Here is a 24,107-nt window from a genome sequence, read left to right as displayed (position 1 = left end):
TAATCTACGACCAGTAGATTCCTTGGGGCGACAAATGTGCGCAACACCGACCCCTCAACGTTAAGTGGTATGGCCGTGACTTTGAGCATGCTGTACTTATTTTTCCCTGTCACTATGAAGTAGCCGATGACTGTTATATATCTGTCGTCATGACTGACTTCTGTTTCTATAATGGGTTGTCGTCGTATTTCGACCCCTTGAGGCAGTATCTGCCCTGCTTTCCCTATTAATTTGGTTATTTCACCCGGTTTCACTATATCAATGAAGTGTCCGTGGTTATAGTGAAGGTTTAATATTCCCTCGTAAAATTGAGTATATTCGTTTATGAAGTCCATAACTTGTAATGCTATCGTTTGTATTCGTAACGTGCTATATTCGGTTTCTAGTTTTTGTGCTTTGTCTTCTACTTCGTTAAGTCCTTTAGATATTTCTTGTAGACCTGTGATTAGTGCTTTGTTAAACTTGTTCATTTGCTCGTTTATCCTGTTCTCTGTGTGATTGATTGATGTTATTGTTTCTAACATTATCTTCGCCTGGTGCTGTGATCCCTTTATTAGCTCCTTTTGGTTATTATCTAATGCTTCAATGTTACTGTAGGCTTCGTCATTGACTCCAAATACTGAGGTTAATATTGTTCCTAATATTCCTCTTCTTTCCCTTCCTTTTATTTCTACTGTCAACCCCTCGCTTACTGACTCCGCCTTTCTTTGTCCTTCCTCTAACTTCTCTATTATATCCTTACAATTCACGATTTTTATCTCATGACACAGTTCTCGTACGCCTTGTATCATATTTCCTATTAGTTGGTGCTCTGTTCGAATTCTTCTTTTTTCGAGTAACACCTTTATTCGAAATGTTCCCCGGTCTATGACGACCTCTCCAAGGTCTTCTGTGAAAAATCCTGGTACCGGATTATATATTTTATACGGTTCTGCCTTTATGGGTTTTAACATCGTTAAAAACATTATAGCTACTAGTATTTTCTTCCATCTTAGTGCTGCTGCCTTTTTCGGCTTTTCCTGTTTCTCTTCTTCCAGTCGTATTAGCTTATGTATGGGTCTTTTAGTCAGTTTCCCGTTTGCCTTTCTCACTGTTACTACTCTGGTTAATCCCTCCGCTCCAGGGTGTGTTTCTGTTACCCTCGCTAATGGCCATCTGCCTGGAGGTGTATCCTCTTCTTTAATTATAACTATTTCTTCTTCTTTTATGTTAGGGTGCGCCTTATGCCATCTATTTCTCTGTTGTAATTGGTGCAGGTATTCCTGTTTCCAAATTTTCCAGAAGTCTCTTTTTATTTTCTCCACTAATCTCCACCTCGTCGGCATCTTCAAATAAGTCGTAAGCTCTTCTTCCCGATTTGGTGATATAATTTCTCTCCCTATAAGGAAGTGAGCTGGTGTCAGGGCTATTTTCCCTTCAGGGTCTTCTGATGACCCACATAATGGTCTCGAGTTCATACATGCTTCTATTTGTGCCAGCACCGTACTCAATTCTTCATATGTTAGAACTGTTTCCCCGATGATTCTTTTCAAGTGATATTTCATTATTCGCACTGCGCTCTCCCATAATCCTCCGAAATGTGGTGCATATGCAGGTATGACATGCCACTGGGTACCTAGTGCCCGTAATCCTTGTTTTATCTCGTCATCTATTTTTTGATTTTCTTTTTTCAACAAATTTGCTGTTCCTACGAATGTGGTTCCGTTATCGCTGTATACGTTGTTGCACTGTCCTCTGCGTGCCGTAAATCTCTTGAACGCTGCGATGAAAGCATCCGTAGACATATCGCTTACTACCTCAAGGTGTACTGCCTTCGTTGACAGACACACAAATACTGAGATGTAGCCCTTATAGCTCCTCTGTCCTCTGCCTCTCGTGGTACTTATTTTTATTGGCCCGGCATAATCTATCCCTGTGTTAGTAAAGAGATGACTCGGGTTCACTCTGTCTTTCGGTAGATCTCCCATTAATTGTTGTGCTGCTTGGCTTTTATACCTCCTGTACCTTAAACATTTTGCTAGATGATCTTTCACGGTTCTTCTGCCGTTGATTATCCAGTATTTCCTTTTTATGTACTGTAGTGTTTGTTGTAATCCGCTATGTAGATTTCTTGCGTGACTATCTGTTATAAGTAACTTTGTTAATGCACTATCCTTTGGCAAAATTATCGGATGTTTTTCTCCGTACTTTAGATTCGTGTGTCTCAGTCTTCCGGTGACTCTTAGAATTCCTTGTCTATCCAGGAATGGTACCAATGACGCTAATTTATTTTTCTTGTCTAATTGCTGTTTCTTCTCCAGCTTATTTATTTCTGGTTTGAAGTAGGCGTGCTGTGTGTGCTTTATCACCTTTAATAGCGTTTCCTCTAATTCTTGGACTGTAAGCTGACTTTGCCCATTGTCCTTCTTTTTTCTGCATTTGTCTGCAAATCTCCTACAATATGAAAGTACTCTTCTCATTCTTTCTAAATTTGAGAATCTCTCGCATATGTCCTCCTTTATCGTTGTCGTGTGCACCGTTATTTTCGTTTTGACTTCCTCCTCATTTGTCTCTGGTATTTCTTCTGATTCCTGAGTTAAAGTTTTGTTACTAGTCAGCCAAGTTGGTCCCTTCCACCATAGCTCTGCTTCTAATAATTCTGATGCGGTACTTCCACGTGAGAGGATGTCCGCTGGATTTTCCTTTGTATCTACCTTATGCCAATTTTTCGGTCCTATAACGCGTCTTTTTTCCTCTACTCTGTTGGCGACGAACATTTTCCACCTTTTTGATGATCCCCTTATCCAAGTCAGGGTTATCGTTGAGTCCGACCATGCATATACCTCAATGTTTTCCCTGTTCAATGCTTGTAGGGTTTTCTTCATTAAATTTGCTAGTAGTACCGCGGCACACAGCTCGAGCCTCGGTAACGTCGTTTTCCCTTTCAATGGTGCGACTTTCGATTTTGCTATCATTAGATTCGTTTTAATTTCTGGGCCTAATACCCTTGAGTAGATTACCGCTCCATATCCTTTCATAGACGCATCTGCAAATCCATGTAGTTCTACTCTGTTTATCTTGCTTAAGTTGTTCCACCTGGGCAATGTTATTTTCTCCAGATTTACTAATTGCGCCTGGTATGTATTCCACCTGCTTTGTTGGTTGCTAGTTAATTCTTTATCCCAACTGGTCTTTTGCTCCCATAATTCCTGTATGAACATTTTCGCCTGAATTACTACAGGTGCTATCCATCCCAGTGGGTCGTATAGTTTTGCTACTTCTGACAGTACGTGTCTTTTCGTTATTTTCTTTGCCGTCGTTATCCCTATTTTGAATGTGATTATATCCTCTTTAGGTGACCAGTGTATTCCTAACGTTTTCCGTACTTCTTCTTGTTTGTTGTATTGTTCTTAACGCTAAAAAGGGTGCTGCGGCCGTGCCGTATGTCACCGTCGTTAAGTTATACTCTTGTATGTGGTCCTTTGTGTCCTTTCTCCACAAAATTTTTTGATATTTTTGGTCTTCTTCTGCCATTCTGATTTGTCTAAACATTTTTTCCAGATCCGCTGAGTATGCTACCTTATTGGATCTCCATCGTAATAGTATATTTGTCAAGTCTTGTTGTAATTTCGGCCCTGTGTGCATAATATCATTCAGGCTTACTGCCGATGAGCTTTTGCTTGATGCGTCAAACACGGCTCTTATTTTCGTTGTAGTACTGTCCTCTTTTCTCACTGGATGATGAGGTAAGTAGTACCCATCTCCCTGGTTTTCTGCTATTACCATATGACCTTGGTTTTCATAATCTTCCATGAATTGTCTGTAATTCGCTTCTAACTGTTTGTCTTTTGCAAACTTCCTTTCTAGTTGCATCAATCTGGCGAATGCTTGCTGTTTAGATTCTCCTAACTTTGCGACGTCTTCCCTAAACGGATTTTTTACTTCGTATCTCCCTTCTTCATTCCTTTTTACAGTCTGTCGATACAGTTCTTCACATTCTTGTTCTTCCACTGAGAAACTTGTATCCTGATTTACTTCTTCTAATTCCCAGAAGTTCTTTATTTGTACGTCCATTTCTTGTCTTGATATCATACAGCATACTTCTGCTTTTATATTCTCCCTTTCTCGTGCTATTCCCGAAACTATCCATCCTAGTTTGGTGTTTTGACTCAGGAGTCCATTACTTATTCTGTGCATCCCTTCTGTCAATATGTAACTGTATTCTTTTACTCCTAGTAGTAAGTCTATCTTCCCTACCTTGTAATATCTTGGATCTGCCAGTATTGCATTTTTCTCGTTATAGTCCGGTAGAATTATATCCTTTTCCGGTAAATTCCTTGTTATCTTCGGTAGTACTAGTGCTTCTATTTCCATCTCGAAGTCACTTTCGTAATGAGTTTCGATTAAAAGTTTCATACTCCAGTTGGCTGTTTTTTCTCCTGACGAGCCTATCCCGGATATGGTCGCCTGTATGGGCTTCCTTGTTGTTCCTAGCGTCGTCGCAGCTTGTTCCGTTATAAATGCGCATTGTGACCCTTGGTCGATTAGTGCTCTCATTATGTGTGAATCTCCTTTCGCATCTCTTATGCGTACCACAGCTGTCGCTAGTAATGCTTCACCTTCCTTATGGCTTGCACAGTTTACTGAATTCTGCCCTCTTTGCTGGTCGTTGCTATTCCTAGGCCCATTGGTATCTTGTGTATTTTCTCGCCTTCCGTTATTTTGTTCTCTGGCGTTGTATGGATTATTATTTCCTCCTCTGTACCTATCAGCTTGGTACCCGTTTCTTCTATTGTTTGAATCTCTTCCATTTCTTTCTTGTGTTTGTTCTCGTTTCGTTTCATTGGAGTTTCTTTTGTTGCTTGTGTTTCCTTTTTCATAATGCAACATATGGTGGTGGTCTCCGCCACAGTGTCTGCACCTATATTGTGAATAACATTGTTTTTCTTTTTTATGTGCTAGGCAGTTTGTACACAATCCTTTTTCTTTTATCATCCTGTTCCGGTCTCTTACATTGAGTTCCTGAAATTCTCTGCAGTTCGGTACTCCGTGATCTCCGTTGCATATCACGCAATGTGTTCTTGGTTTCCTAAGAGATCCTCCTTGCTTCTCTTGTCTTTTTTCTGACTCCAGCAGTTCCAGTGTCTGAAATCTTCGCTGTAAGAATGTTTGTGTCGATTTGTACGTCGGTATCTCTCTACTGTCTCCAATGTGGTTTTCGTACAGCCTCCTAGTTTCATTGTCCCATTTCGTTATGATAATTCGGGCTATCAATGGGCTCCACGCTTCCGTGTCTGTTCCTAACCCTCCTATGGCTTCCAGACTTTCGTGGAAGGTGTCATGTAGTGATTTCAATGCTCTAGCAGAAGATTCCTTTACTTCCTGCGCTAGTAGCATCCTGTCTATTAATTTAAACAATATCATCCTTGGGTTCTCATACCTATCTTTTAGCATGTTCCAGGCCACTTCGTAGTTGGCCTCGGATATGTTTAAGTGTTGTATCATTCTGTTGGCTTCCCCTCTTACTTGAGTTTTTAGGTACTGCATTTTTTCTGCGTTTGATAACTGGTCGTTTTCATGTATTACTTTAGTAAACAGATCGTGGAAAGTTCTCCACGTTTCATATCTGCCTTCATACACAGGGATTTTTACCTGCGGCAATGTCACACCGTCCCTCCTCTGTGTGCTTTCTGGCCGTTGCATTCCTGGCCTTATTTTCTTTAAAACTTCCCTGACTTTCCTCTTTAGATGATTTATTCTCTCTACTTCTCCAATATCTGTAGCGTCCAGTTCCTCATTTACTGCTGCTTCAATCATTAGTGTATTCACCTTTTCCATGTATTCTCTTAACTCTGACTGCAATTCTTCATCCTCCTGCAAGTCTTGTTCATTTTCTGGCCGTAATAATTCCTCGATTCTTTGTTTTCTTATCTGTATCTCCTTTACTTTCGGTGCTTTTCCTCTTTTCAGCACCCTTCCATATTCTTCCAACAGGGTTTTCCCCTCAATGTATGTCTTAAATACCTGATCATAGTATTTTGTTTCAAAATATTTTTCTTTCGTTATACCCCCTTCTAGCAGCTTTTCGTGGTTATTTAAAAATTTTGCCCAATATTCTTCTAATTTTTCCTGTCTATCCCGGATGTATTGTTGATTTTTCCGAGATTGGGAATCCTTTTTTGTATTTGAAACGAGTTTCACTATTTCTGTTCCTATTTCCGCTTGCTTAACGTATAGACTCTCCATGATTATTTTAAAAATTTTTACATTCAGCGGTAAATATATTAGACAATACTAAATGTACGTTATGTATTAAATAAGTATACCTGTATTATAACACTTTCTTTTCTATCGGAATGTGCAATTTAGCGAAATATGAGTTTGACCTTGCCTGCTGTGCTATTCTTTGCATTGAGGTAGGTCAAGATGTAATCCACACACTCTTATAATGATATATATACATATGTATATATTGTTATCAAAATAAATGAAATTATTTGCTACGTAATTATTTTAATTTTTCGAAATAAAATATTTAATTGTAATTAAAAGCAAGCTATATGTATGAACGTTTCTTTTTTCAAATTGTCATACAAAATTACTGTTTAGTTAATTATAGTTGTGAATGACGTTTATTTTTGTTTTATCAATTCTCTGTATTATTTAAATGGTATGCATTCTAAAGTACATTATTATACGATTGATAGAGTGGAGATTGTTGTTCTAAATTGTTAAATTGTAATAAAAAAAAACTTGTTAAATTGTAAGATTGTAAAAGTTGGAAGATTTTGTAATTATTCAAAAACTTACGGTTTTTTGTGTTCTTAGACGTTGAGGATCCCTCGCTTCTGGTGGGTTCTGCAATCGGTCCTGTCCTTTGGCTGCTCTGCGGCTCTAGTATGGCTCTCGGCTTTGGTACTGCCCTCGGCTCTAATATGGCTCTCGGCTTTGGTACTGCTCTCGGCTCTAGTATGGCTCTCGGCTTTGGTACTGCTCTCGGCTCTAGTATGGCTCTCGGCTTTGGTACTGCTCTCGGCTCTAGTATGGCTCTCGGCTTTGGTACTGCTCTCGGCTCTAGTATGGCTCTCGGCTTTGGTACCGCTCTCGGCTCTAGTATGGCTCTCGGCTTTGGTACTGCTCTCGGCTCTAGTATGGCTCTCGGCTTTGGTACTGCTCTCGGCTCTAGTATGGCTCTCGGCTTTGGTACTGCTCTCGGCTCTAGTATGGCTCTCGGCTTTGGTACTGCTCTCGGCTCTGGTATGGCTCTTGGCTTTGGTACTGCTCTCGTTCTCCCGGGTCTAGTGGTCTCTCTCTGCTACTGAGGGTGTTGCTGGCGTGGACTGTATAGGCTCTCTCAAACTTCCTTGAAGTATTCTGTTTCTCGATAGGACCATGAACAAAATCCCTTCGTTGGCTCAGTGAAGATGTTCGTTCTGTTGTAATGGAAACACCAAATAATAGTAGCAGAGTTTATTGTTGAGACGTACACTATGGGTGTAGACCCGGGATTACTTTGAGTATAGACTGATGAAGTTGATCGTTGAAGACTATATGTTCGTTGAGTGAATATTGATTGAATGCTTCTCTAGTCAAGAGATATTAGTTTTATATAAATTCTATTTGGGTCAATATTTTTCGCGTACCTAGCGTGATATGTGTATTTAATTTATGTAAATTGTTTAACTTTGTCAGTACTTTTGACTGATGTCCAAATTATTATTTATAATTGACCAAATGTGTATGTAACCCAATTAACTACGTGTGTGTATTTAATAACAAATAGATTCATTCGGTCTACTGGGTGATAAAATTATACTGTCCAATTTCGGATATGAATTCTGAAGATTTGATATTGGACACCCAGAGAGCATCCCCCATTCGCAGGGGGCCGCGCCTGATAGAAGAACTGACAAAAACTCCCACAGGTTATTATTATTATTATTATTATTATTATTATTATTATTATTTATATTTATTTATTTAATATTTATTAATATTATTATTATTTTTTATTAATATTATAATCATGGTAAATTAAACATATGCGTAAGTAAGATATGCATATTGTCATTTTTAAATACTTATGAATGTTGCATTTTAGTTTGTATTGTATTATATTGAATTATGTTGCAGTGTATTGTATTGTATTTTTATATTAATAACAAAATAAACAATAAATTTTACTGCAGAGTATGTGTAAAAAATTTTTTTTACATTCAACTTCTTTCATAGATATATGAAAATAAAAATATACATTTTCATCAAAATATTGATTCAATCCTTCATTTACTATACTTCTATTACAGGTCAAATGTTGTTTATATACAGCAAATGATGTACCATATACCTATATACCTAATTCTGTTTCTCTTTCTGCTCTCTCTCACCTATAGAAGTATATAGAAGTATAACTTCTACCGTCACTGCCACACCGGTTTTTTTATCAATAAATGTTTACCTACCAAAATCGTTTTTTCCGTGTCCGATAATGCCTCGGAGTCTTCGTGCAGAATCACGCAGATTTCCCTCCACGCTGCAAAACTGAGCTGCTTATTTTTATAGCTTTATAGCGGTTTAATCCCACAACACAGATCGATTTTTGACGGCACGTATTAAAAACAAAGAAATTTATTGAAACAACGGATGTTCGTCCGACACGGTCAATATACTTGCATAAACTAAAGTGGTTCTCTGCAACGGTCCGACGAACGGCTTGCCGAAGGGAACCGGATACGTAGACGGTGACAAGTTAACCAACGGATTAGTTGCAGGTGCGTGAACAAACATTCATACGAACCTGAAATACACTGAGCAACTGCTAACGGAACGTTTTCAAAATCGGACTCGTCGGACCGTTGACCGTCCGTTGTCGTTAACAAAAGCTCTAATTTTCGACTATTTTTTCTTAATCAAACATATTATCATATTAAGAAAAAAATTAGCTTTAATTTGATTTAAAAAACATGCATATACGTAATGCATGATTGCATATGCATATTTTATTTAAAAAATAAGTGAACGAAATAAAATTTTTGTCAAAAATTAATTACTATCAATTGAATTAAAAATATTTGCTTTTTGACTGGCAACTGGCAACTTATTATCAATGTATTCCCCCTAATTTTAAATTTATGTACAAATATGAGTTTGATTACCTACGTTATGAATAGTAATGTTCCTAAAGTGGGATCTTAAGCTATAATTAAATTATAATTCTACAAAAAGCTTTATAATCTTTAAACCTTCACGTACAAGAAAGAATATTTTAACAACGATAAATAGTTAATATCTTGCTGAAAACTTGGAACCAAATATTTCAAATATGCATTTCCAGCATCTATACTTGTATACGACAATAAGCGTGTACGGTTGCTTCGATACAGGTGCGCGCTGCTTAGAAATCTTTGTTTAAATTTAAAACTATGTTTTTAGCAAAATAGAAACCACTTATACTAGTCAAAATATTTTTGCTTGTACGTGAAGGTTGAAAAATTATAAAGCTTTTTGTAGAATTGTAATTCTGTTGGTAGCTTTTTAGATTTTTTTTTCAAAAATCCTTAATTAATTCATTTTTTAACAAACACTTGTAAATAACACGAAAAAAGCATTTTTCGAAAAATTACCAAGAGAAACAATTTTTAGAGTATTTGATTCGATGAGATACACCTAAAAAAATTTTACTCGAAGCGATTCGGGAAATTGTTTTTTTGTAATAAGTTATTTGTTAATCACAATTTCCAGCCCACTTAGAAAAATAAAAAAATACATTTGGATTTAAAAAAATATGTAGAATTGAATAAAAAATTATTTGGTGCGCTAGAAATAGTCGGTATATTCCGTTTCTAAGCATCTTTTTAGGAGTAAACCGCTCGCCTAGAAATATTCACTTTAAAAATTAATCCTAGGTAATAGGTCGTTTTTATCATATTCTTACAAGTATTCAAAAACCCGGGCAACTTCGGAGGGCTTTAAAACGTAGATAAATGAATAAAGTTAAACATATTTGTAGTGAAAATTATTCCTTGAGAATCCCTCTATAATATTGCTCTGATGACATTTTATTGTAAAATGACCAGAAAAAAAGACCCACAAAAAATTTTTGTTCATAACTTTTTTATTTTCTAGCTTACGATAAAATATAATAGGAATACAGTTTTAGAAACTTTAATTTGCTAAAAATAATGTCTTCCAGAATTTGTAGGGTTGCTAATTTTCGAGATATAGCGCGCACCCCTTTTTCCAAGATGGTGGCCGTGGGACAAGAGTAGCGATCTCACAAACTTGCTTACTATATTCTTTGCTTAAACTTAAGCTTATACTAAGCCTCCCACACATCAAAAAAAAAAAAATTTGCGTCCTCTCAAAAATGCAAACCAAAATGTAACTTTCAATGGACAATATTTTTATAATAAGTGTATATGTATGTATATTACAGTATACCGTAAGGTTAGCGTATGTACGCGCCTCGATATTTCGAGTCACGCTAAATATTATTTCGGGCCCGTATAAAAACATCATCCCAAGCAATAAGGTATTCATTTCAATAATAAATAAATAATAAAATTAATTTATTCAATTTTTAAAATATTTTAAACTTAAAAGTATAGAAAACATAGTCTACAGTACCGCCTACTGTACCATCCTTATATCCAGTAATACTTCAAATTTAATCTTAAATTGTGGTTTTCCAATTTGCGCGCCCGTGTAAACGTATACTAATAGCACTATCTCCACATTAGACAAGGAAAGAGAGCTCTCTCTTTCCTTGTCTATGCTCTCCACTGTCCAATTTGTGGTTAACCTGTGCCAACATCCAACCCAACACATGATTGACGACATGACGACGACGACTGACGACAAAAAATAATTTTAAGCACAGTGAGATAACCTTTTAATGACATCAAAAATATAAAAATTTAGTAACCACAAAAAATGGCCAATATTTTCAAATTTTTTAATAGGTTGCCTCCAAATTTTAGGTAAATAATGAAAATCACAGTAGGCATGTTATAAAAAGTTCCTAATTTTACAGATCACTTTCAACAACTAGTACCAAAAATGATGCCTGGTTATCTAAGATTTTTGTTAGAAAAATTGAACCTACAAAGGAATCACACAGTAGGATGTTAAGTGATAAGGAAATTATCTACTCTTTGCAGACACACAATTATAGACCCGATTCTAAAGTAGCATATTTACAAAATGTGTAAGTAGTGTAATGGTTTCCTTGTTATTACAGTCGATGGCTTAATCTGCAAAAAAACCAACTCCATTTAGGCAAATTTTTCAGTATGAACATAAAACCGTTCAGTTCATGAATAATTATACTTACCGTTAATTACTAAATCTTAATTCTTTATTTTAATGCTTGGTGTTAATAATAATTAATCAAAAATAACTTTGTTTGACCTAAAACTTTTTTTTTGCGTCATAAAAGGAGTTAACTTTTTTACATATTCAGTAGGAAATAGGAAAAAGGAGTTAGCCTGTTTTTTTAACATCTTTAAAAACAAATTAATATAAAGAACTAAAATTCAAAAGTATCAAGAAACAATAAAATATTACAGTATAAAAAACTTATGATTGTTGAAAATGAAGTGATGAAAAAAAATGTTTATTTATGAGGTAGATTATTGAAGTAGGAATGATAATCAGTTGGGATGGAGGTTTTTAGATCTTGAAGATACTGGAACATTCTGATGTTAATGGCAATCTATCAGAATAGAAGTTCGGCAGCTGAGCAAACTCCTTTAGATTAGTCATTTTTTAATGCCATTGGGGAAGTACCTTCCATTCTTCTTCAAAATTTACTTTATAAAATACGTATATTTCAGGGCTCTGATTTCATTAAACTTAAAAAGAAAAATTAAAAATGTTTATTACCTTACCTGTCAAAGGTGAAGAAAAAAAACTTACCTTGAGATTCCCCTTCATTTTTCCAGATCGAATGGATTTACAAAATTTGACATCATTAAACTACTTAAAGAATGAATTTGCTAAATATTCAACATAGTATGGTTTTGGATTTCTGCGAGCACTTCAGCAAACACCAATGTATTCAGCAGGTACATTAATAATTCTATTTCGAAGTTTTTTTTTTGATGGAAGCATGCATAGAATCTACCTCTATCTATGTGTGACCTACTTCAAGGTACTTTTGTTCAATAACGATGTTCCTGGTCATCGCCACATTTATCAAAGCACTACTTTTTTGTCTGTGGTGTTCAAGATTTGTGGTAGAACTTTATCTATAAGAAAGTATGAAATGACAGAAGCAAATTCTTCAGCAGAAACTCCACCTTGTGTCTCATTCCATAAAAAGCAGTATGCTTCCTTTGTTTTTAAATCCAATGCACAAAAATTATGCACATTAAGTTTAGATTTGTAGAGCCTGGACATTAACTGCAAATACGTAATCTTCTCATTTTTTATGCTTTTCTTTTTCAGCACGAGCCTATTCTTTTTTTGTTGTGTGTTTCTTGTATTCATCTTCAGATACAAAACCCAATTTATATGATGTGCATTTTTCGCAGGTGTCTTTTTAAGGATGAAATAATGATATGTTTTCTGTATCTAAAGTGTTATTAAATTTTGCCACCGATACAGGCAATACATTGTTTGTAGAACACCAGTCCGAAACATAATAATCATAAAGCAACTGCTTTGATGACAACCGTATGGGTAGGATTAGACGTTTAAACTACTTTTTAACGGTTGGCGTAACACGAAGTTGGCGCTTTTACCGTAGTGAGGGTCTTATGCATGGAGGTAGCTTGTTTTTGGGCAGGCTATTTGAAAGGCATATGATAAAATTTAGTAGTTAGCGGTTTGTGAACTGATATATAGCTGGGTAAAGAAAGCAAATAAAACGATATTACGAAAAAAGTGGAGTTAGCTTGTTTGCAGATTAAGCCATCGCAGTGTTAAAGGATCATGACAAAAATTAGCAATAAAAGAGCACTATTTCGCTAATATCCTTGCATGATTGTTGTTGATTACAAATTAATACCACCGCTAAGAGTGTTAGACCATAATTGGACCTATTACTTTTTTATTTATGGAAAATATTACATCATTTTCTTCTAGTTGGGAAGTGTTACTCTACTTTGTAGTTAAAAAATGCTATTAATTATTAACTGGGAGTTATTCTCTTTGACTTTGTTTTTTTTTGTTAAAAAAATAACTCAATATTTAACAATATAGTAACCCACACCAGCATGCTTCGTTATAACTTGTATTTTCAATATGCCATGATCTAAATAGACATATTTAGGTATGGAATAGAAATGAAAAAAAGTATGTACAGAATATGTAAGTACTTAGGAACAAATATTTTTTATCTTAATAAGGTCCTTAAATGTAGAAAAGTTAATATGCAGAATTGCATTTAGAATTAAATGAACAGTGATTGTTAATTGCTTTCTAATAATGATTGCACTCTATTCACAGAGTCCCAACTGTCTATTAAATTTAATAATTTATTTTGAGCTATGTGGTCAAATTTTAAGATTAGTATTTACAAAAGTGGAAAGTTTAAATCAAAATCAATGAAATAATTTTGATGTAGGTAAGCTTCTAATGACTCTGCCAAAATATTCCTATCTCAGTGAATCAACTAATGCATATTTTATTAAAGAAAATATAAAATAGTTTTTCAATTATCTATATGTATATTCAAAGAGTACCAAATACATTTTTTCTTTTTATATATTTTTAACATTTTTGAATTTAATGGTGCTTATTAGACTGGTTTTTAAAAGACTTATATAAAAATTCTTTTACTTTTAGAAAAAATACAGTGGACTACCTAAAAACACAAGATTCTTTATCAAAGGAAGTTGAACTAGTAGGTTCATGGACAGTAAATGTAGGTGACCAAGATCAAGCTTTACATCTGTGGAAGTTTACAGGAGGTTATGATATGATTGATCATTATAATGATGTTACTGGAAAAAGCCAGGTAGGTGTCTCAGAAAATAGTAAACTGTACTTATTATTTTTTTCCCAAAAGAGCATTTAAAAGACATAATAAGGAGATCCAATCACTAATAAGAGAATTGAAGAATATTAGAAAAATTACTGCAATGAAATAAAAAAATATCTATATTTAAAACAAATAATTTAATAAAAAAATGCTTATTAATACAGAAATATCCTTATTTCCTTATTTAATATTGTTTGATTATATATATGATAACAGCTCAAATAGCAAATAGAAGTTAGCTACACTACAGAAGCCTTAAAAGGCGCCAACCGAAACTTTTAAAAAGACGCCAATCTAAACTCTAAACAAATGCGCCAGACCCCCTCTCTCATAAACTTTTTATATCAAACTTTTTGAAATCGTAATACATGTAAAATAAATCAATATTATTTGTGAATTTTTTCTAAGTTTAATTTTAATTTAAATCCATAAAATAATCTACTATTTTGATTAGGAATAACCCACAATTTTACTTTAACATTTGACTATGAGCTTTTTAACTGCCACAACTTTAATATACACTGCTGGAGCTGGAATTACTGCAACTGCTGGCACTAGACTTGCCACCCAATTGATCCTTGTTGAAGGGTTTAGAGAGTATTGATTCAGACTAAGGGTCCTCAGATTAGTCCCAAATCGTTATTTTTCGTCACTATCTCCTTGTGCTGGAAGTGCATAATTTGCGGCCTGCTGCCTTCCTGGATGTGCTAGCAGTTTCTCAAGCTTTGTCTCAGGAATCGAATCCTAATTCTCTGTTACCGGTTACAAAAATAAACTTATTTTAAAGAAAATTGTGGCTTATTGCCAAAATAAAACTATTAAATTATATTAAGATACCACAAAAAAATAACTTCACTTTCTCACTATCCCTTTTACTCTGTTATACTCTTTTGTACTCCCTGGACACTCCAATAAATTTTTAAAAACTGTTAGTAATTTTTCAACTGCTTCTACTGGTTCAAAAAAATTTAAAGAAAAATCATGGTTATTGGTGGTCAATAGAAGTCACTTTCTGAATTTTTTCTTTTAGTGCACTCTAAAACCCAATATCAAATAGTTTCGAAAATGGGAATAATTTATTTACTATTTTACATTATCTGAAAATAGTTTTCACTGATGTAATATTATTTTTGTGTGATAGTACTTTAATTTACACATTTGAAATAGCGAAATTCAAAAATATAGAAGTAAATACCATCCCTCAGAAAAAAAATTCTTGATTTTTTTATATACCTTTGAAGTGATAAGCTCCTCTAGCCAATGCAAATGAATGTAAATGCAATAACTATAGATGGTCTCAAATACTGTAACTTAATGTAGATTATTCAAAACAAATAAATTTAACGGAAAAATTAAAGGTTCTTAAACCAAACTTAAGTAGGAAATTATAAGTTAAATACCCATAATTGCAGGTCATTCATGCAATTAAAAATTGACGATAATTTAAAATTATATCCAATATAATAATTCTATTCTCAGTTAACACAATTGAATATACCCTGAAGGAGTTTTGATAGGAAATTTATTTAATTTTGTACCATATATCATCATCATTGGTGCTACAGCCCTATAAAAGAGCCTCAACCTTCCCAAGTCTATTACGCCAGTCAGTTCTATCCATTGCCAACTGTTGCCAGTTTGCTGCGCCTATTTGTCTACCATCCTCATCTACACCATCCCTCCATCTGAGTTTTGGTCTACCCCTATTTCTACTTCCCACAGGTTGTGACATAAGGATTCTTCTAGGAGGGTTGTTCTGCTGTGATCTTGCCAGATCTCCTGCCCATCTTAGTCTTCCTATTTTTATAAAGGATACTACGTCTTTACCACCAAATATATGTTTATATCTGTGATATATCTCGTAGTTGTACCTCCTTCTCCAAACACCATTTTCACAGATGCCACCAAATATTCTTCTCAGGATCCTTCGTTCAAATATAAGCAGGAGATTTTCATCTGCCTTGGAAATGGTCCATGTCTACGACCCATATGTCAACATTGGTTGTATAAGGGTTTTGTATATGGTTATTTTTGTTTTTTGGCTTAAGTTTCTCATATGTCTACTCAGTCCAAAATAGCATTTGTTTGCTAGGATTATTCTTCGCTTGATTTCTTCCGTCATGACGTTCTCCTTGGTGATCAGGGAGCCTAAGTATGTGAATTTGTCCACCACTTCAAAGGTAGAATTATCAACCGTGAATTGGTGGCCGATGTTTCTGGCTCTATTGTTGGGTGTTGATGCCATTATCTTAGTTTTATTTTCATTTACTTGCAGGCCCATATTTTTTGAGGCGTTTTTGGCCCATTTGTACCATATATAGTGAACTAAATTACTAAGAAGTAAACTTAGAGCGCTGAGACACCATTTGACTTAAAAGGCACTATTGCTCAGTCCTGGTAGATTATGGGGGTGGTTGTTCATAGAGGTGAGAAACACAAGAAAGATGGACACAAAACAACAAAAAGAACAAGGAAGAGAATAACTCTTAAAAAAAAGGGCGCCACAGTTTTTAAATATTTGAATCCCCCCCTCCAAAAAAAAAACAGAAAAACAAAGAGAAAAACTAAAAAAACTGACATGGATACCAAAATGAAATGAAAATATTAGCAGATAGCAAATATCATAACAATAAAAAATGATAAATTACACTAAGTATATCAAAAATATATTTAACACATCAAATATCATAAACTATATACACATAAAGAAAGGTATTAAACTGTATACACATAAAAAAATATGAAAACGGTCTTAAAACTAACCTAAGTTCTCCTTACAAAGGATTGACTGTGTTGAAATAAATAAGCATGCAATCAAATGAAAATTTAGTTAGTTTCCAAAATGTAAACACAAAATACGCGAGAAAACAAAAGGTACAAAAATAAAGATCTTACCTTATATTATTCCTGTATAATTATACAGGAAGGTATACAATATACCTGTCTGGAACACACGTAGAATCGTCGTTCAGATCTTAAAACGGAAACGGAAACGGAAAAATAAAATGTGTAATAAATAAAGCTTCGCTTATGGTATCGTATGGTACATTTATTTGAAACACTACTGTACACTCTTACAATATTACTTATCCTAAATGTAATTAGTACTTAGTTGACGTTGCGCCAATACGTGGTATATCGACTTGCCATCTTGACGTTAATTTAGTTCTGATCCTCGAGATAATAGTTGTTGTCTCTTTTATAATAGTCCTTGCTATATCAGCAGTCGTTCATAAGTGGGTCAAGTTTGTTTTATCAGCCTACGACGACAACAAGGTCGCGATCCACGATTCTGCTGACTCGCACATTCCAACTGAGGCTGTTTCTTGTGTCTGTCCTCGATTTGATTTCTTAAAAACATGTTTTATATAAACAACTGCGAAATGTGTTACACGTTTCTTTTAACTTATTCTTTATATGAATTGTAATGTTTTAGGGATAATACTACAAATGAATTGAAAAGGAGGGCCTTGTTTTAGAAAAATATTTACATGGATAAAGTACCGTTAACGTCGTTAGGAGGTCGAAATAATCTGCTTAACGTAACGTATTCTCTATTCAGGCACTTTGCCGGAATTGTGACAATACCCGTAAAAGAATTATTTAGAATATTTGAAATTTAGATTTAGAAATTTAGAAATGTAACGGTTATTTTATTGAGAAATATGAGCAGCATAAAATAATTTCTTGGGAAATACATACAAAAAAATAAACTAGGTATATAACCTTATGTTAAGAGTAACAAATGCAACAAAAACAAGCAACAAAAACAGTAATAAAAAAACAGCTGCCTTTGACTTAAGACCCTTCAAAAATTTAATCTTAGGATATTTAGTTCACATTCTTCAAACAATACAGTATATTATGTATAATGTAGTCAAGGAGCGCAGAAAAATACACCTGTATATTTAAGACCAATTGTGGAATTTATCACTCTTATATTATAACAGAAACAGCGGATATTGATACCTACTAAAGGCGCCCGAATCGTAAAAATTATCTTCGAGGGCGCCGCACATCGCATCTAAGCTATTACTACAAATCCCTGGGTGTCATTTTCGAGCTATGTGCGCTGGCTTTTGATTATCTGATACCTGATACAAGATGTATTTTGCAAAAATACCATGCTCAATTATTGAACCAATAAATCAATCAAATGGAGAAATCGGAAGAAAATTAAAACAGTTTTTAGGGGAATGGTAGCTACACCATCTTCAGGTAGTTTCAAAAATTTGTTCAGTGTTAAATATTTTTTATGGAAAGATGCTAGCAACCCATTGAAAATTAAATATTTTCTTAGTAGTTTATTGTTAAAACCCCCCAATCAAACGCAGGCGTGGTCAGTCGATTCCCGCACACTGATATAATTTCTCTAGTGGTGTTGCTTTCAGACACCCTGTTGCTATTCATCATGCTTCGTTTAAGGCCACGTCCACTTTTTTAGCGTGTGACAATCTACCGCAATACATACTCGCCCGTGAAGAAGCTGAGAGTCTTGGTTGTAGTTAGGAGGACGCTTAGCTGGGTGTCCCATATAGAGTAGCGGAGTTTGTGAAGTAGTTTGTTACGGAATGCTACCTTTGGATGTCTTTTGACAGTGTGCGTTGTAAGTTGTGTTCTGTTCAGCTTTAATTTGAGGTATATAGGATGGTCCGCGTGTTCCAATTGGTGTCTGTTCCATCTGATATTCAGCTTTACCCCAGTAAAGCTAGTACCTTTAGTACCAGCTAGTACCCCACCCTGCGCTAGGCCATTCTTCTGTTTCCGTCAGCGGCTTTTCTTCTCATCAAAAGAGACGTAGACGTAACCCCCATTTTTTAAACACATGTTACTAGTATTGCTGTTAATGGAGTGTATTCTTCGATTTTATAGGTACAGGGGATCTTGGGGAAAGGCAAAGCCTTTTATAAATCATGTGTTACTATATATGCATCTGTAGTTTTCTCTGAGTCACTCTTTAAACTCTTTCCCGCTGAGTCTGCTTTTCGTAAATGCAACTCCTTTTCAACTGAAAGATTTTTTTATATCATTGTCGGCACTTTTTAGTTTTAACTAGAGATCATCACATAATTTGCAGGTGTCTTGAGGAATTTTAAAATGCAAATTAAATTTTGTATTAAATACTTAATAATAATATTTCAGTTTTTTTTTGTTCTGTATTCTGAGTTCTACATTTTTTCACATACATACTGTTAGTAATATAACTGATTCTACAATACTGACTTCGATAAGCAGGAAAAGTGTTTACATGTGTGACCATATTAGAATAATTTAACTTTCTAGAGCTTGTAATACCGCTTAACACTTTGCAAGCAGAGAAATCTCGTCTTAAAATGCATCTGTGTAGACGACCGATACTTATCTTAAATGTATCAAGAAAACATTTCTTTCAACCTAACGTATGTCCTCTGGCTAATTGGTCTTTACCAAAGCCATCTAATTAAGAGAAAAAATGTATGTCCTAAAAGTTTTGGTACAAAATATTTCTCGAATTGTTTTTAATCAAGAAATTTATTTAAACACTAACTAGTTATCATAAAATTATAACTCAATACTTAACTAAACGATACTATCGAATTATGTGGAGTGGCCCATTCTGCTCTACCATACACAAATTTCTTCGAATGTCTCTCATGAGGTCCTGAATGGAATTCAGATCAATTTCTCTTAGGTTTTCCTAAATTCGCCGTCTTAATTGTTCTTGATATTGAGCTTCCCAGCCTCCATGATAAACCTTCCTAGACAGTAAAGCCCAAAAATTCTCTATTGGACGAGCCTGCGGGTAGTTTGGAGGGTTATCGTTTTTGGGAACAAAAAGTATTTGGTATTGTCGAAGCCAGTCTTTGGTATCTCTTGAGTAATGGAATGATGCTAGGTCTGGCCAAAACATCATATCGTCATTAGCGTGATGTTCGTGGACAAACTGAAGGAATTTGGAAAGGCACTTATCAATCTAGTTCTGAATATTCAAAGCTTCACCCTTCACTCTTCCCACAAAAGGTCGGTTAGAAATTACGCATCAGACAAGGATTTTATCTGCAAATTTCGCTTTATGTTTTTGGATTTAACATTGTCAGGGTATTCTTCTACGTTGTCCGTATAAAGTCCATCATTTCCATTCATTTCAGAATTACTCAAAGTGAAATACTTTTAGTCATCTGAAATAATAATTTTTTCATTCACAAAGTGTACCCGCCTCAGTTGACGACAGCATCTTGGTATAAGAAGGAATTGTGCTTAAGAGTATTTGGAGCACTTACATCACTTTCCATATTTAAGACCATTTCTTTTCAATTTCAACGATATCCTACTCTCAGATCTGTTGACGAGCCAGTCACCTCTTTGACATTCCAACTTGATTTTTTGATCTTCTCACCAATCTCTCTGACCTCTGTGCAATAAATGGACGTAGTCTTCCACTTTTTGGGAGATTCAGACATGGTATTACCTGCTCGCATTCCGCCATTGTTCTATAAATGGTTCTACGTGAAATGTTTTCATTCTGGAATATTCGATAAATTTCAGCTTTGGCTACCTGCTCAACAAACTTGTAGATATGTTTTCTTGTCTCTATTTTATACGACAACTTAGGGGGAGGGTAGGGTAGGGTATTATGTGTTTTTTTTAATTTTTTTTATTTGTTAGTATAACTCTTCAAGAGTATCCAGTTAAAATTTCAGAGTGATCGGAGCAAAATTGATGGAGTTTAGGCATTTAGGAGTGAGTGAGTTCAGTGAGTGAGTTGAGTGAGTAAGGTGAGTGAGTGAGGTGAGTGAGTGAAATGAGTGAGTTAAGTGAGTGAGTGGCGCGAATGAGAACTCACTTAGAAACTGGAATAAGTACAGTGTTAAGTTTTCATAATTACACACTCGTGGCAGATAACGATCGAATTACTAGAGCGGATAAAATGGCAGCAGATGCTGTAGCGTTTTAAATTTTATAATACGTCCCTGTCCGTTTATCTCGTCAGTACGCATAAAGATTGCCATAAAATCTGTGTTTGTCTTTTACGAAAATCCTTAATGCGTAAATAACGCTGGATATATTTTTTGTCTATGTGTACTTTCAAATCCCATAACCTTTTGTTACAAAGTCAGGTAGAACTCCGGTTTAAAAACTACGTGCTATTTTGTTAATTGGTATTATGTTATATCTATTTCGACAAGTTTTTGTCGCCTAGAGGATTATATTTCATGATGCCCCGCTAATATAAAAAAGAGTTTTTATTTGTCTTTCGTCGTTAAAACGCAATAAACTGGAATATTTAAAAAGTTGTTTTTGTCGCTTAGATCGAGGGTCCGAGGTATATTTGTTTGTTTAGGTTTTGTAAACACAAGGGGGAGAGTTATTTTATGGCGTGGAATTTGTAAAATTTAACGCAAATAGGAGTCGACATTTAAGTTCCAAGCAGAGCAGACGTGCTACAATGTGAGTCGAGCTAAGGAAGTCTAACAAAAGATTTGAAATGTAAAATCTGAGGCAATTTTTGAATCGAACAAGCGATTCAACTTTTTTGTAATGTTCTCATACTAGTGGACGTGATGATACTCTTTGCATAGGCAGTTCTGTCAGAGTGGTCACTGGAAGATTTGAACAGATACTGTAAATTTTTGAAAAGTATTATATAGAATGTCCCCGTCGACAGCTTGATTCCTCCACCAAGTTCCTGTTTCAATCGTTCCTGCCTGAGTACGGAAATGGTTTCCTGTTTTCCATTTTGAAAATCTGTCCAAGTAGCTTCCCAGAGATGTGGCAAGTTTTTCCTTTACAAAGTTAAGTGATTATGTGAATTAAGGTAACAATTTAATATATTAATTCTCTCAAGTTATAAAGACATTTTTAATAATTTGCTTTCATTAAAATAAAAAAATTTGTAATAATTAAAGTTTTATATTATTTTTGTCGTAGCTAAAAAATGTCATATTTTATTCTGTCTTAAGTTGTTATGTTGACATATGACATTTCGCTTTAATCCATTGTTGTTATAAGACAATTTTAATTTGATTATTTTATATAAAAGATATTCCATATGTAAGATTAAATTCAATAATATTTTTCATAAAAAGGATATCCATAAAATTTTGATAATCTAAATTGGCCATATTATAACCTAGAAACCATTTAAAAATTTTGTAGCAATCTCTTTTGTAAACGAAGAACATGTAAGTTTTTATTAATTTGGATTATGTTGTATATGTTCTTGCAAAATCTGTATTTTTGATAACTGTTTGTTCAAGACAAAAATAAACGTTTAATTTGCTTCTCTGATCTATTTTGAGTTTTATTTGAAAAAGATATTTTTTTCTATATTTTTGATGTTCCATAATTATTTCCCTAGTTACAACTAGTGGTTGTAATAGGTATAATTAGGCACCTCAAGTGGCGCCCTATATTAAATTTCTTGAGGTGTTTCCGGTTTATTTTCATTCTGTTTGCCCCAAGAGATTTGTATAAGTACCCCCTTTTTTCTTTTTTTTTGTAGTTGCCCCAATCCAACCCCCATATCTGCAACTTATCCACGACCCAGCTCTCCAACAACCAACTGAGTGTCGTACGCACTAGTTCCGATTATTTTGTTTGCCCAATCTTGTCCCCCATATTCTTACCCTGTGGTAAGCAAAATATCGTTACAATGCAACAAAAAAAGGCAGAGTTCGTCGAAAGCAGGAGCAAAAAGGTGCTCTAGATATTTTAGCAGCAAGCACGTCGCTATATGGGCCTGGAATACATAATACTGTATGAGTATCAAAAACATTTTTTTTAAACGCGTTTTTCTCGGAATAAGTCGGTGTTCACTGTAACTCAAAACTACTTGATTGATCCTTCCCAAATTTTGCACACTTCTTTTATAGATAAATTACTAGGTCACCACTCCAGGATATTGTCCATTTTGTTGTTTTAATTAAATTTACAACAATTATGGAAATTAGACTTTCCAGAAGAATCCTCTCTTTCGCTAGATATATATTCCCAGACTCACTGAAATCACTAAATGTATACACTATAAAACTTTTATTCTACAGTAAACACAAAAAATGTTATGTGTTATTCCAGTATTATTCTGTGTGCAATAATTGTACCATTTTCAAAGTGAACTGTATTGCATTTAAATCACAATTAGGGTAAGATGGCGCCATTTATTGGCCGGAGATTGAAACAAGGGTCAGACCAGCTTTTAACTGATATATCAATGATACATTTTATGTTAATGGTGAACATTTTCAGAATAGTGGATTTACACCGTTATTATTCTATGTGCTTCGTATGAGGATGAAGCTTGAAGGAGTAAAACTTCAAATTTCTAATACAAAACTCCTAATATTTTGTCTAGCTAAGAAATAAATTGATAATTTTAGCAATTATTTATTTTGGAAAAGGTTTTACAATCTTGTAATTTTTGCTATTATTTTTATAGGAATTCCAACGTCTAAATGAAGAACAAGGAAAACTGGTTAGATCCCGCCACTTGCAATATCTTCTAGCATTTAGTTACTGGCCTCAAATTCTATTGCGACAACCCAAAAATATTTATGAAATTCGTAGCTACGCTCTAAAACCTGGAACTATGATTGAATGGGGTAATAACTGGGCTAGGGCAATCAACTACAGGCAAAATAATGATGAAGCTTTTGCAGGATTCTTTTCTCAAATTGGTAGACTATATAATGTTCACCATATTTGGTGTAAGTTATTGAGTGTGTAATTCGTTTTTGAGATGATAATATCTGTGATTTTAGGTTATACTAGTTTGAATGGCAGAAAAGAAACTAGGGAAAGTGCCTGGAGGTCCCCAGGTTGGGATGAATGTGTCGCTTATACAGTACCGTTGATAAGAGAAATGCATTGTAGGGTTATGGTACCAACTGAATTCTCCCCTACTCTTTAAATGTGAATAGCTTATTCAAAACGTTATTGTTTAATTGTATGGATATTATTATCTATAATACCGCGAAATAGCTAGGCTAACGATATAATTTAAACGAAAGGTATAAAAATAATTACAGCAGTTTATTTTTTTCGCAACATAAATGTACATGTGACATATCTGATTTGTTAATACATAGTTCTATTAGCTTGACATCAAAAATAACATGAGTGAACTTTACCATATTCTTTTGCTTAAATTAAAATAAAAATCTCACAT

The 24,107-nt window shown here is 34.5% G+C and overlaps 1 protein-coding gene across 1 annotated transcript in view; it reads left to right on the top strand.

Moving 5' to 3' along the window:
• Window positions 1-10,780: 10,780 nt before the first annotated feature.
• Nipsnap (protein nipsnap) overlaps window positions 10,781-24,107 on the top strand; it is a 15,150-nt gene continuing 1,823 nt past the window's right edge. Inside the window, exons 1-5 of the mRNA XM_072532037.1 lie at window positions 10,781-10,958; window positions 11,012-11,185; window positions 13,768-13,939; window positions 23,379-23,646; window positions 23,701-24,107. The exon at window positions 23,701-24,107 is cut by the window's right edge and continues 1,823 nt beyond it. Coding sequence (XP_072388138.1) covers window positions 10,912-10,958; window positions 11,012-11,185; window positions 13,768-13,939; window positions 23,379-23,646; window positions 23,701-23,849 — 810 coding nt within the window. The 5' untranslated portion in view covers window positions 10,781-10,911 and the 3' untranslated portion in view covers window positions 23,850-24,107. The remainder of the gene's footprint in view (window positions 10,959-11,011; window positions 11,186-13,767; window positions 13,940-23,378; window positions 23,647-23,700) is intronic.

Source organism: Diabrotica undecimpunctata, chromosome 5 (assembly GCF_040954645.1).
Source record: "Diabrotica undecimpunctata isolate CICGRU chromosome 5, icDiaUnde3, whole genome shotgun sequence".
In the NCBI taxonomy this organism is placed as follows: Eukaryota; Metazoa; Arthropoda; class Insecta; order Coleoptera; family Chrysomelidae; genus Diabrotica; species Diabrotica undecimpunctata.
The sequence above is the reverse complement of the archived record's forward strand: the minus strand, read 5'-3'. Positions and strand labels throughout refer to the sequence as shown.